This window comes from Camarhynchus parvulus, chromosome 1, assembly GCF_901933205.1.
Source record: "Camarhynchus parvulus chromosome 1, STF_HiC, whole genome shotgun sequence".
In the NCBI taxonomy this organism is placed as follows: domain Eukaryota; kingdom Metazoa; phylum Chordata; class Aves; order Passeriformes; family Thraupidae; genus Camarhynchus; species Camarhynchus parvulus.
This window is the reverse complement of record NC_044571.1, coordinates 76,665,077-76,680,367: the sequence shown is the minus strand read 5'-3', so window position 1 is coordinate 76,680,367 and position 15,291 is coordinate 76,665,077. Positions and strand designations below refer to the sequence as shown.

Below are 15,291 nucleotides of genomic sequence, written 5' to 3'. Positions count from 1 at the left end.
CTTTGAGGTTTTTTCTCATTTATTTCCCTTTACTCCTTTCACTTTCTGTGGAAGTGTTTTCTTTTCTACTGAGTCTTGTTAAAACCGATGGTCTTGTGGTGATGTCATTGTTCCACAATGCATATCAATATATAGGTATATGTGCTGAGGGAAACACATGCTTTAGCTGATTTCCAAAAAATGGGAATAGCCACTATGGAGAGAGCAGCACTACCTGGCTGCTCCTTTGGATCAGATATATAAATGGTTTTCCAAAGGTCATAACTTCTCTCAGAGATCAAATGCTACGCTGTAAATACAGCTAATGTAAATACACTTGCAGTGTAAATTTGACATCCAGAAAATACTGCACCAAGCCCATTGAATTTAATGTCTGGCATCATCAGTAGCTCTGGAATTTCTTTACTATCTCCCTTTTACAGTGGAGACCACTCCTGTCTCACAGGTTGTACACCAGTGACACTATATAAATTTTTTAATTGAATAATTTCTCAGCAGTAAAGGAAATTTGGTTACTCCTGCCACATGCCCTCCATCTAAATGTGTGGTTTGCATATACATTGTTAATAGTAAGTTACAGTAGACATGGCAGCTGGCACTTAACTACATTTTTTCAAAGTGGTCAGTGTTGTTTCTTATATTAAAAAGTATGGGAGTTATGTAGCTGAACTGCTCAGGAACTGCTTTGAAAATAACATAGTATATGTTATCTTTGCCACTAGCAATGAGATATGAGTAAATTAATCTTTCAGGGCAAAAGATGAACACCTATGGAGCACGAGAAGGCATTTTCTTATCAATCAACTATAGACATCACAATGAGATGAAGGACAGACTCATTCTGTGTGGGGCATTCTGACATGTCACATGTGTTGCAGGTTTATACTGCAGCAAGAGTAGTGAACCAAAGGCTGGTGTCGCCATGTGAGAGGTTACAGTTCTCACCTCAAAAGCTGGGTTCTGCCCACCATTTCTTTTATTATCTACCTCTTTAGAGTTTTAAAGTGAAATGAAAGGTGTTTGTACAAATTTTCTGTTGCTGCCTTTTTTTTTCCAGTGTGGATAGATATGTAATGGCTGAGATTTACAAGAAAGTAATTAAATTTTCCATTAATTTGATTTTTCCTTATTGCATTTATTATTTTAATATGGGGGAACTGCAAGCATGATCCTTCGCCTTTCCTTCATTTTAAGCTTCTCTCCATTTATTTGTTTTAGAGCTAAATCCCTTCTTTTGTATCTGCTAATCCTTTTTCTGTCATATGCTAACAAGAAATCCAGTTCAGAGCCAACAGATAGCCAAAAAGAGCTGAAATTCAAAGCTCTTTGATACTCTCCTCCTTTAGTTTGAAAATAATTTTTTTAAACAAATAGAAACTTGAGTCATATGTAGTACTTTTATTTTAAAATAAGAAATAATATCTTTGATTTTCATTTGGTGAAAAAAAAAGTATATTTTTCCATCCCAATGCACATTCAAAGCAGGAAATGGAAGAAAATATATTCAAAGGTTTCTATAAATAATAGGAAAATAACATTTAATCACCTGAGGACTTAACTAAGAAAATTTCAATTACAAGATGTTCTCCCATCCACTCTTTTCATGCAGGGACGTAACAGCCCACTATTTTCTGGACACAAAATAATAATTACTTTTCTGCAGAATATACTGTCAGGTAATATGCATTAGGAGACACTTTTATGAGAAATTACACCAGAATGTATTATAACCCATGGCGTGCTTATTTTAATATGCAATACAACATTTAAATTTTTAATTATCTATTGAATAGCAAAATTTTTCAAAGTTTTGTAATGTAACTTTAATTAAAAAAAAATTCTACTGGATCCTACATACCTTTTTTTCTATTCAAGCACAATACCTCTTGTTGAAATCAAAACACCAACTTATTTTGGCCAAAGACAGCGCAAATTTTAATGCACTTAAATTTTAAACTACTGCCTGTGTCCAAAACATAATTTAGAAATGTGAAAAACAAAATCAACTCAAATTACTTTTGAAAATCATTGGAGTTCATTTTTGTGCTCTACATGCTCTACTAGGTCTGAAGCAAGATGAGGAATGTCAGCATCTGATAGAGAAATACCAACTAAATGCAGTTAAGATAGAAATAATTCTGCTCCAACTGTTCAAACTGTTTCGTGTTGACTGGCTCATCCCAACACTCCGGGCTGCATGCAGAAATTAGGAAGTATGTCTACAAGTCACTCAATGTCAGTGAGAGAAGCTCCCACTAACCCAATATATTCATATTTCTGATCCTTGTTTAATGCTTACTGAAGCTTCTGTACCCTTTTCAAAGATATCTTGTTGCTGCTCTCTTTACCTTGATCCACATCAGATGGAAAATTCTCTAGAAAACCCCTGAGAGAACAGAGGTTTTAAAAACCATCACTGGCTCTGAGGAATGGGTGAAGACACCAGCAGTCTGATGGCAGAACTGAACTCCCATATCTCTTTACTACAGATTTAAATGCTAAAGCATTATTATCCACAAAAATTATAAATCCATGTTGAGTGTTCTCTGTGGTAAATGGAATAATAGGATATTCTGGTTGAGAGGCTTTAAATAATCACTGTTTAAATAATGAACTGTTCATAGCAGTTCATAGCATATCATTCTTTAAATAATGAACTGTTCATAGCAGTGCCCTGCAACTTTATGCAAAATGTTTGTTCCAGTAGTGAAATGCTTCTTATTGCCCTGATGGAGGGAAACTTTTGGAGGGAAAACACGTTTACTCACAACTGGATTTGGCTTATAGCATCGGAGAAATCAGAAGAAAATTATTTGAAAGAGTAAATGTGCTATAGGGTAGCAATGTGTTATAGTTTTAGAACCAATGTGTTGATTTTCCTTTCTGTCATCACCATGTCCTGTGTGCAATGTCCAAGCGGGGTCTGCAACATCATCAGTCTAGATGTTAGCTGAGGTATTCCCTCCAGTTGTATTTCTTCTTTTTCACTGTGTATGAATCCCTTCTACCAAGAGAGAAAATCAAGCAGGATATAGTAAAAGGAAATAAAAGCACTATCATATGTATTTGTAAATGGCATATATATATATAGTCTGCTGCTTTTTTTTTTTCATACTGTATGCAAGTGCACTAAAAAAGGAATAAAGTGCTAATGCAACACGGAATTTTTTGTAAAGGGAATAGATTTATTTTTCAGGCCCTCCTATTATAGATCAAGGTATGAAAAAAGGAACGGCCAGCTTTAAAAGAGGAAATAAAATGGAAGTCACGGTAGCCAAAAAAATTAAAATCTTTGGTATGTAACTAAAATGTTCTGTTCCTTTGATAGATCTGGGGAATTTTAGCGGTCGGACAAGAAGTGCTGTATCTGTACGTGAAGGCCAAGGAGTTGTTCTGATGTGCTCCCCTCCACTTCATTCTCCAGGTACAGTAGGCTGCAGCCTGTGTTCATGCTCCCCCTTTACAGTTTCCTCATTCTTGGGTGCCCAAGATTTTAGATACAGTATGTATTTGATTGTGGAATTGCAAAGATGAGATATCTAACATCATTCTGACAGTTTTTGGAGTACCAAAGGACTAATTTAAGCTCACATATTGCAAATACCAATGAATAACAGCAGAGTTTCTGTTAGAAGAGTGTCTAATTCCTGGTACAAAACTTCAATGCAACAATAGTCTCCATGCCATCAACAGTGAATATGGCTGCCTTGAGGTCACAAAAAGATTGCTTATAGTGTTTAGAAGCCTTCAGAAATTGCTCCAAATTTCAATGTCATTATACTTTTGTTGAATATAAATTTTATTTTCTTTTCAGTAGTAGAGACATGATTTGGTTACTTGCTTTCACTGTATAACTTAGTTTTGTAAAATTGCATCATTGGTAAAAGTCAGAATTACCATAAATTCTATGAAATGCCTGTGGATTCTCGCACAGGTATTCCAGAGAGGTTATTTTTTTGCTTTTCAAATTGATGTTCCTGCAAAAATCTGTAGACAGCTGGGTACATCCTTATATTTCCATGCCATACAACACCTGGAGACACCATGCTAGACAGAATAACTTGTTTTTTGGCAGATGTGGTATAGCCTATCCTTTTCTTCTCTGGGGAATGAGGTCTGTGCTGAGAAGATTTTTCTACTCCAAATTTTAGGCCTGAAGAAAAGTAACATTGCAGATGGAAAATCTGCAGAAAATAAAGTCTCCGCTGAGTTTCTGTTAGAGAAATGTGTTCAGTATCTATTTATACTGCAAGGATTGTTATTACTGCATTACAGTTATCAATGTCATCTCTCTGCTTTTCTCTCTTCTGAGCAAATTTTCTCGTGGTTGCCTCTACAATCTCCTTCTGAGTTTGACACTGCAGTCTATATGATGCAATTGAGTACATGATGTTAAGGCTTGATAGTGATAAGTAAACTGAGAGGGAAAAGATGTAGACAGAAAAAGTGAGTGGTGGTTTCAGCAGTGCAGCTGAATTTCATTTCCCCAAACAAGCTGAGATTGAAAAGATAGATGGACATTAATCAAGGGTGAAACTGACATACACCATTTAACAGCTGCCATTCCACAAAATACACCTTTATATATCATCAAAATATTTAGAATTGTTTTCCTGAAATTATGCTTCTGAGTTTTATTTAGTCAGATTTTAACGCTACTGTTGCACAGATATTGCCTTTGATGGTGAAAACCAGTATGTTCCATTTTCATCACTGGGACAGCAAAACCCCTGCTGTGCAAACTACAGCGCTCAGAAACAGCATTCAGTCATTTTAATTTATATTGTTTGGGTACCAGTAGGCTATGCCAACAGGAAAATTACTTCCAGAAAAATATTTTTATCCTCTGTTGGCATAATTTTTTCACCATAGCTAAGCCAGAAAAGGTTCTACAGAGTGATGAAGTAATCAACAAAAGCTGAAAAATTGCATTGATATGCACATGTAAACACAAGCTCCTATCAATGGGAAGGAGTCTTGGCCTCCCTTCCTTTTGTTCATTACATAATGCAAGTAATTCAGTTCTTCATCCGAAGGGTTGTCAAGCCCTGGAACAGGCTGCTCAGGGAAGTGGTAGAGTCACAATTCCTGGAGGTATTTGAATAGTGTGTAGATGTAGCTATTAAGGACATGGTTTATTGCGGAACGAGTGCTGGTTTAGTGCTTGGACTTAATGATATTAGAGGTTTTTTCCAACCGAAATATATCTGTGATTCTATCACAGGAAATCTGCTTCAACTTCTTATTTGCGAAGTACTGGGGACCAATAAGTTCTTGTGGTACAACAGTGGGACAGCAAGTGGTATTGATACAATGGCTGGAGTCCTCCTGGAAGGGGGAGAGCTACCGCTACAGGCCTGGTGATGTTTCAAAAATAAATCATTTTACAAAGCACTGGCAATAAAATACAAGACATTAATGAAAGTTGATTGCCAGAACAGAGTCCACTTGTAAAAAATAATTCTGGACAAAACCTGAAATTTCAGAGTGAAGTGTATGAATTTAATTCTGAAATTGACAACAAATATGAAACGTCCAGGTAAAAAGGTCTTTTGCCAAGCAGAGGTACTTCAAGTATTTGTGTGCAGGAACATCTAAAATTTTTTTAAGCACTCAGTTTTTGGTACTCCATTTTAGCTTCTTGTCTGATTTGCAAAGATGGTATTATCTTCTAAATAACCCTAAGAAATTTCGAACAATGAAATAACCCAGGAGACAAACTTTCAAGTGGATCCTAAGATGTTATAGTGAATACATCTAATCTAAAGACTATTCAGAGCATGTTCGCAATGTGTGAACATCTCAAATTAACAAGACCATGAGTTATGGGAGTGTTTTTGATGATAGAGAATTTTTTGTGGATGAACGCTGCAAGCTTTGCGATATTGACTTATTCACATTGATCAGCACCTTTAGAAATAATTTTCAATTACTTATCACAGGAGATAAATCCATGATACAATATTTAGCCTAATAATTCTCCACAACCCCATAAGCAATTTGTCCTTCAACAGAATCCCATTCCTCAATCTCTCCAGTCAATAACTGCATATGAGCTTGCCCAGGAACTTCAACTTGAGCCCTTTTAGACACTGTGGGAAAAGAAATATGGCATAGCAAAAGAACACTATATTGAAAGAGATATAGTTTTATTAACATGTTTTCAAATGGAAGATAAAATAAATACTTTTGATTAAATAGTACCTATATTCTATTCTTGCAGAATACAATTTTAGAAAAAAAGTCTCAAAGCCTTTACAAACCACAACTGACTGAAAAAAAATGCTACACTAATTTCTTTTGACAAGATTTTAATCAGAGAGGCAGTTTCATATGCATATAGACTTGATTTCTGTTTATTTATGCTGTGATATATTATCAAGAGGTAATGCATTAAACATACAAACACACACAAACTTGTGATGTATTTTTATTATTCATATAGGCTTTCATTAGATTAATGTCGAAATATTTTACAGGGAAAACAAAGGGGAATGTGGGGTGGCAAGCACACCTGAAATAGATTCTGAATATTGCCATGCAGATTCAGATGAGAGAATTATCCCTTTAGTTTAATAAATGAGTTTTTTAAGTTATTGTCAGCTTTGCTGAGCAATAGGAAGGCAACAAACTAAGGGAGGTTTTTTGGAGAGACATTATCCGCTCCTTCAGAATGGGGAAGGAAAATATTTTCAATAAGATTTTTCTGCCGATTCTTTATGTCAAACAGCCACCAAGAGATTGTGACCTCCTGCTTTTCCTGGACCATTGTTCATAAAAAATGCTGCCTCTTGCTTCCTTGGGAGTGCTGTATCACTTTGATGTGCCTACTCCAGAAGCTTTCCCACTAGCACTGTTTTTGTTGCTAATCTTCAACTTGTCCCCTGTGTAATATATTAAATGTGGATAACTTGATAATTCATAAACATAACAATTTATCTTTTTTTTTCTTCCCTAAACACAATATCTGATTCTTCTCAATTATTTCTTTTCTCCAAGAGGCATTTTCTAGTGAGTTAACTCTTAATTGTCCTTGCTAAGCAAAAGTTACATTGATTACGGACTGCTTAAATAACAAGCTTGGTCTGATGTTTCCGATTTAAAATGCCTCTACTGCTTTCTTTCCATAAACAGGATTATGGTTTTTCATTGTGGTATTCTAAATGATGTAAATATAGGGTTTTATTCAGCCATTTAATCATCTTAATTACAAGGTTTACCATAGCAAGATTAAAAATGAATGGAAGTTTTCATCCAGATTTACATGTTTCCCTCAGAATTAATACTTTCAGCTGAGCTTTTTAAGGCTTTTATTCAAGGCTTTCAGTATGAGCTTAATGGAGAATGACGATTCCCATTGTTAGAATGAGTAGAGCTCTGATGCACACAGGGGAAGGCAGATGTGTGCTCCATCCTGCCTCAGAGGGATGCTGCCGTCTGGAGGGAGGTCTGCTACATAATCTATCTGCAGCATGTGACATCTGTACAGATGTTAAACTCCAGCTCTTTTTTTAATCTCTTTCTAAAGGGTAAAGCTGATCTTACAAAGTTTGGAAACTGTGCTGTAAGCTGCATCTTTTATACCTCGCCTTTACTGTTGTAAGACTGTACTTTTCATGAGAAAAGTTTCATCAAAGGTGATTAATGCCAGTGCCATGGGGATCACAGACATCCTGTATGGATGTCTGCATACTGTGCTGCTAAACAGGCAAGCCACTAAAAAATTCCTGCTGCTGTGCGGTAGAAACTTTTGTCCTGTTCTTCTGTTACCTACACAGTTTTCTTGATCCTCATATTAATTGGAGAAATTCACAAAAAAAAAGTTTCTTTAAGTCATTCTAAGCTCCTATTTATGTGTACTTCAGACATAGTCAGACATCCACCTTGGAAGTAAACACAAACCTATCACTTCTTACTGTTCAGGGTCTGCTAAAGGAACATGAAAGCTGCATTTGCATTAAATCTGCAGTTTTGTACTTCAGCTTCACTACTAGTTGGAAACCAAGTCCAGCTGAAGCGCAACATAGCCTTAGAACTCCCCTGGTTTGAACACTGCACACATTATATATAAAAATAATAAGACAGGCTGTAAATCACCTCATTCAGGTAGAGAATGGTTAGTAAACTTCTCCAGGCAAATTAGTTATGAAAACAAGGTGGTTATATTTGGGCTGGATTGCTCTTAGTGTGCTCATTACCTTGTTTAAAGGCAATTGGCTCAGGTAGCTACATGGAGGACACAGCAAATTCTGTTCTGAAGGGGTCCACACACCCTCTGGATCTCAATTTACTAAGCTGATTTTGGGAATACAATTCTCAGATGTCTGTCTATATGTAGCTGAAGGCCACAAGGTTTTTTTAAGGTTGTGTTGTTATTTTAAGATTAAGTCCCAGGATCCACACACCCAAGAGTGGCAATTCAGCCCACAACATCAGAAAACTTCTGTCTTATGTATAAATCTAGCCATTACCAATTTCTTCAAAATCACAGGAAGCCTTCAATATCTTAGGTTTCTGATACTCCAGCCCTCTCTAGGCATGAGTGGGTGCACTTCATCATGTTAACCTGTCAGTAGAGGTGAGATTTCTTCCTGACCATGGCTTATACTGTATTAAACAATATTATGGATTAAGCAGAAAGCAACATCCAGATTCTTTTCTATCATATGGTTGAGTTTTTTTTCCAAATCTGAATTTTCAAATTAGCTTTAGCATAGAAATCTAAATAATTTGCTTCCAGGAGAGGCCAGTATGCTGGCGAAAGTGATATCTCTCCTTTTGCCTTGACACCAAGGCAGAATTGCTTTGCTGGCACCTATCAAAGCACTGGAAACTCACAGTTTACCAAAACAGCTGGACAAGGCATGCCTCTAACCATGACTCTCCCTTAAGCTAAACAGAACTTATTAATCACTCAGTATCTTCTCTTAGTTTGTAGAGGTCAATAAGTATGAAGCTGGTGTTGGTAAATTGAGCATTTCACAATCGCTGTAAACAATTATCATCTCTTCCTAACTGCTAGACTTGCGAGATGGCGAAACTGTCCAATGCTCCAGTATACCTGCTCTTCTACTAACAAAAGTGAGGTTGAGAGGAACACTGATGTTTGAGGGTTGGGGGCTTTTGTTGTTGTTGTTATTGTTTTTTCTCCTTAAAAACTTAGATTCCTGTTAAAATGGAAGCCAAATCCTAGTCTCCTAGACTTCACCAGCTGTTGAACTGCACTAAGGGGATCTGTATGGACACTATAGAATACTCAGTTCTGTTTTGTTTTTCTCATAATTGCATGCCATAGTTTGTTCTTCACTCGTTTTAATTCCTGGTAGGAGCCTGATGCTGGGAATCAGAAATAGGCCACTTAAGTAACAACAGTAGAAAATAATTTCTTACTACACAGGATGGAAAGGTTTATTTAATTACCATTTATTATGTCACACAAAATACAAGATGACAACTTTCTCATCTCTACTTTGCATGTCTATAACTTATAAATTCTCTGGACAGAATGTATTAAAACCTCTGTTTGAGAGTTCCGTGTACCAGACTAGTGAGTTAGATCACAAGTTGAAAGGTTCCTGCTTTTGCCTATTAGACTTTATTATAGTCTTGTGATGATTTGTCTTCTATGGATATCTTGAATAAACCTTAAATTTTGCTTTTCAGTAATGGGAGAATAAAAAGCATTAGAGGATGGGTTCAGAGTATCTTAACCTTTATAGTCCTATCCTAAATCTGTGTTAACTTCACCTAATTCTGTGTTAAGTTCATAGGGTCATCTTATCTCTTCACACATCACGTATTTGCTTGCAAGTATCCTAAAGGTGTTTCACTCTTGCATCGTCTACTTTGTCAATTTTGCTAGACTTCTTTTGAAGCTTTCATGTCTAGTCATGACAATTCACATGGGTGTCATTAAATTGAATGTCCATGGCCCCTGACATTGCTCAGCATAGGAATCTGTGTTCTTTATTTGTGCAACTGATTGATGACCATGCCTGTAGATTTCATTATGGAATGAAAAAATGCAATTAACTTTTTTTCTTCTATAGTCTTTTCATTACTCAATACATGACCAGTAATTTTGCTGCTGACTTCCCCGAAGCACGTTTTAAAGTCTCCTTCCTCAGTCTTGTTGAATCTTGTTGAAGGCATTCATTTGAGGATATGAAATTTAAGTGTTTGGGGGTTACAAAATTTTCTGTAGGGCAGCATTTTAACAAGCTGCATTTGCCAGAGTGGAATTAGTCCCAGTCTATTGGCAACGTGTTGTTATTAGATTTTAATTGCATTTTAATGATTGCATGTGCCCCAAATTCTAGACAATGTCTGTATAGTAGGTGTATGGATAAATAAGTCTAGATTTTCTCTCATTTTTTGTTCAGTTGGGTTTCTTGTGTTGTTGTTGTTGGCATTTTGGTAGTTTTTCTGAGTTTTGTTGGTTTGTTGGTTGGTTGGTGGGGAGTTTTGTAATTTGAAATGTTATAAAGGAACAAAAATGCATTACTGGTCCGACTGTAGTAAATTCTTCCAAGGAACTAGTAAGTATTAAAAAAACCCACAAAAACAAAAACAGAAAAAAAAAAACCCACAAAATTTTCCAGATATTACTGCTGTTGAATAATCTTCCCCACTCTCTCAAAAACCCTAGTAATTCTTTCAGATAATACACTAACTTACAGTAGAAACTGCGGGTTATCTGTCCCTACACCCACTGGATCACTCACGCGAGCCGTTTGTCCCCTCAGGGACTATGAAAATGTAGTGAGAAGAAGATGGTTGACCTTGCCCAATTAAGGCAGCACACAACAATGGACGATGGGGGCAGCTCTGACAGGGCTCTGCTTAAGGGATGTGTGCTGTAGTTTCACAGTCACAGTATTGTCTACATATATTACCCCAGCTGACAGCTCAGGAGAAACAAAGTGAAAGGAGATACCAAGAAAAGAGGGAGGAAGCATGAGAGATTAATTAATTTTAAAAATATGTGGAATGAGTTGGCCCTCAGGCTCATGCACTATTGCCTCTCAGGCACCAGCTGTACATAACTATTTGTCTACAGCCTGACAAATAGGACAATGATGAAAAGATTCTGTAGTGGGCAAGCTCCTCTTCCCTCAAGACAAGTTACTAGCCTGTTACTGATATGTCCCAACCAATTAGACGTAACGAACAGAAACCTCTTAGTTTAGAGGTTAAACCAGACAGCATTGTCCTGCCAGGTTTAACAGAAATGGATGCTCAGGGTATCACATCCCCTTTTCCTCAGCTTGTGTTGGAAAGTACCAACTGAAGTGTTGCACAAATGCTTTCTGTGGCAATGGTTACACAATTTGCAAAACAGCAGCAGCCCAAGGTTCACAGATTTAAGACTGATGTCACATACAGCAGTTACCATCTCAGAGGTGCAGGGCTCTCCCAGAACTGACCTGCTCATAGTAACCTTCCCATTAGAATCCATTCACTGTTTAGATCCTATGCTGATGCCTGGAAAAATACCATTTCACTAACATGTCAGCTAGCTAAATATCAGAAGGCCCGTTTTGTTTACGTTAGAAAATTCCTAATTAATCCTAATTACTTCTCCATATCACAGAAAAGAATAGAGTGAGAATGCACACATTAATCTGTGCAACTAAGGAGAAGAAGCCAGAAATACAATGCTGATCAGACAGCTGAAACAAGAGGAAACAGAAGGAGAAAGAAATGAAAAATTATCTATTTCTAAGGTTCTGGATTCTAGCTTTTTATCTCCATGACCATTGTGATGAAATCTTAAAGGATGTAAAAACACTAGGATGAAAACAGGGGAGTTTTGAGAAAATACAATTCTTCCCACACTAGACATAATTAGCAGAATACAATGGTGATTCTGGTAGGGATGACTACTGCAAATGTTAGGAGACCAGTTTTGATTCAGAGGCAGAAGGCTTTGGACAGAACAGATCTGAGTTCTGCCAGATTCCATTAATAAGTTTCTTTATATAATAAAGTCATTTATTCCTTATTTTTTAAGTATGAAAGTGAACTTACAACCATTTGAGGTGATTCAAAGCTTAATGAGACATAGATTTTCATAAAGCCCAATTTCATCAGTTCAGGAAGATTGTTCCAAATAAATTAAGTGGTATGAATGGTAGGGATATGTCATTTGCATTTTTCTTTTTCAAAGGGAAAACTAGAAATTGTTTAGAAATACATATATACATGTATGGATGAATTATGGGGTTTTTTCCTATACTATAAAATTATAACTGGCATGAAGGCAGCTATAATTTAATATTAAATATGTTAAAGGCAATTGCTTGGGTTTTTCAAGGAGAAAATGACTGGATAGGTATAAGCATAATAATGTAAGTGTTCAGACAGCAATCTGATTATAGCCAGATCTGAATCACTGTGCAACAGCACATGTACATTCTATATCTTCTAACAACAAATTATGTTTTTCAGAGCAGTAATAGTGAAAAGGTGACTTTTTATGACCAAGATGCCATCTTTTTAACAATTTAATAATTAATATCACATTAATTCTGCTTAATTCTGATAATTTGATTACCCATTCTATCTCCCATTTCTTATGCTCTGTTTCAATACTGTTAAAATCGTTGTGATGACTTCTTTAGCCAGTGGATACAGTTCCTGTTGTTTTGATTCTGCTGCCCCAGAGTGGAGAACCTGCAACAAGAAAATTTTACTTAATTTATTGGTTTATTGAAGCATGAATTTTCTATTTTTCCTCTTTCAAAAAGTGACAAAATGTCCTATAAGAGACTGCAGGGATAAAAATTCAGGAGTAGGAAGAAAGAATGAAAAGAAAGATGTAGATAATACTGATAAAGTATTTGACAGCTTGGCTTTTCCTGCAGAACAACAAAGTCCTTTAGGAGTTTAGCAAGCTAGTTTCAATCCTGAAGAGTCTATTTTCACCTCTATCAAATGCAAGAAGAAAGAAGCAATACCTATTTTCCAGAGGATAACAGTGGATGATCTATAAAGAAAACACCAAAGAAAGACTAAAATTGCACTGATTTACAATCTAGATCTTGTGACTTTACAAGATCCAGATCTTTTGTTGCCAAGAATCAGACGGAAAACTTTCCAAATAATATTAAAATTGATAACAAAAATGGCAGTTTTTAAATTAAAGCTTTCAGGTGCACAAAATATACTTATGTGCACACACAGAATTGAATTTTCCCAGTTTTTGTAAGTTTAACTAATTAGTATATTTGGCAAGTACATCCAAAGGGAGAAGGGTTGTCCTGGTAACCCACCCTTGGACCTGCTCTATTGGGGTTCTTAGCCCTGTGTCTTGTAACGTCTCCCAGCTGCTGGTGCAAAGCAGGATGTTCTTGTTAGAAATTGTTTTTCTTGAAAATAAAACCAAACAGAATTTCAAGAGTGTGGCATAAATGTGTGAGAAAGGATAACTACCATTCTCAAGTGTCAGAAAGTGCTACAAGCTATACAGCTATATATTAAAAATCTGCAAAGCTACAAATATATGAAAAAGCTAAAAATCTTCAGGCATAATGTCACAATTCTTTCCTACTCCTAAATAAAAATGGATTTCGAAAAACAGAATAAGACTTCTGAAAATTATGTACATAGTCAGCAGAAGAGAGTGACAGACTGCCTGCTGTTTCCATTATTTTAATAATGATATTTCCTTTATAATAAACAAAAAGAATAGGAGAGTTGGACAAATACCTTCTTCCATTTGATACCTATGTGCAATGGGACACATCATATTTATTTAAAATGTTTCACTTTGCTATTGCTGAGGGTTTGTGGAGGGGATACAAAATCCTGTGATGCTGGTCTAGGCTAAAAATAAGACGATAGAAAGCTACATATTATGTCTCAATAACAACTATGTGACAAGTAGAAGATGGGTGGAAGCAGTTCACTGAGTTTCCAGCCATACAGAACAGTGGGCACAAGGATGCAACAGCGTAATGTCTGTATGTAGAAACAGGTAGGAGTTGCATTCTCAACACTGTTACACTTTAAATGATTTATTGTTGCTGACGTTATTTGTGGTGATTTATTTGTACAACATGGTTGAACAGCAATATAAGCATTCTGGGGCAATTTGCTAATGTGACATGTTTCTTCCTCTTTGCACTTTATTTTTTAATTAAGGCGGAAAAAATCATCTGTCAACATCATTCTTAGTATGTAAAAAATTTCTTTTGAACTATATAATTGGTTTTATGCTATTCTCTGAGGCATATGTTCACCAATTCCATTATGTTCAGAAAAATGTAATGGCCAATCCATTCCTTGGTACATTTAAGACTAGAAAATACATCAAGAAGGAGCTGAGCACTAGACCTTTGACATCTGGGGGATTATGAGATTTATACTGTTATTTTGTTGTTTGGGTTTTTTGTTCTTTGGGTTTTGAAAATCATATTCAGAGGGAGGATGAGAGAATAGCTACCTGTCCCTGATGATCAGCCACAAAGGTCCTAAGGATTCATTGGCTATAAAGCTGTGTGTGTGTGTTTTGGCATTTGTTGTAGGTATAAAAAGAACTGGTGAGAAGAGGAACAAATATTAGAAAATAAAAGAATTATGTGTTAGTGGAGATATCCATTTGACTATGGCTTGATTCAGGACTGCTGGAAAGTCACTTCCTTTTATTACCTTAGGGTAAGAAATACTATAGGACCAAAGAAGCAGGCCCGAGAAAGATTCATCAATCATATTATGTTGTGCCCATGGTGGAATTCACCAAGCACTGACCTGCAAATAGACCCAGCAAAAGCTTTTATATTTATATTAAAACACTTAATATCAAGAGAATATAAAGCAGAGAGGCAGTGGGCTATGTCTTAAGTTCAGTGTGTACAGTCATGCAAGGGTAACTCTACAGACTCCAAGAACTCACGTTTTGACAGTACAATTCCTATGACAACAACTACATGTACAGACTGGTGAATTCTGCTAAAAAAAGAGTGTTTTGAAGTATAAACTAGAGCTCTACTTGCCTTTTATTTCCATTTCTATACCCAGAAGCCTGAATTTAAATCTTGTTAAAGAAATCTTTCAGCTACTATTAATCCTTCCTGGCATTCGGAATCAAGGTGACTGAGGTGTAAAGGGACAAATTTAAATTGCTTCTTTCTTGTAAGAACAAGAAACCGAACTGAAACATATTTATAAGCTCCTTGAAAGACTGATACTATTATAATTGAAGTACTAGTGAGCATTTGTAGCCAAATTACAGAATTTGCTTTTCAGAGTTTCTTCTGCTGAATAAGGAAAATTGCACATTTTGCGTCT

The 15,291-nt window shown here is 36.1% G+C and overlaps 1 protein-coding gene across 2 annotated transcripts in view; it reads left to right on the top strand.

The window, feature by feature from the left end:
- Positions 1 to 15,291, top strand: part of CNTN5 (contactin 5) — a 604,610-nt gene that overhangs the window by 418,500 nt on the left and 170,819 nt on the right. For both annotated transcript variants that reach the window (XM_030945129.1, XM_030945140.1), the window contains exon 7: positions 3,329 to 3,424. In XM_030945129.1, the coding sequence (XP_030800989.1) occupies positions 3,329 to 3,424 (96 nt within the window). The remainder of the gene's footprint in view (positions 1 to 3,328; positions 3,425 to 15,291) is intronic.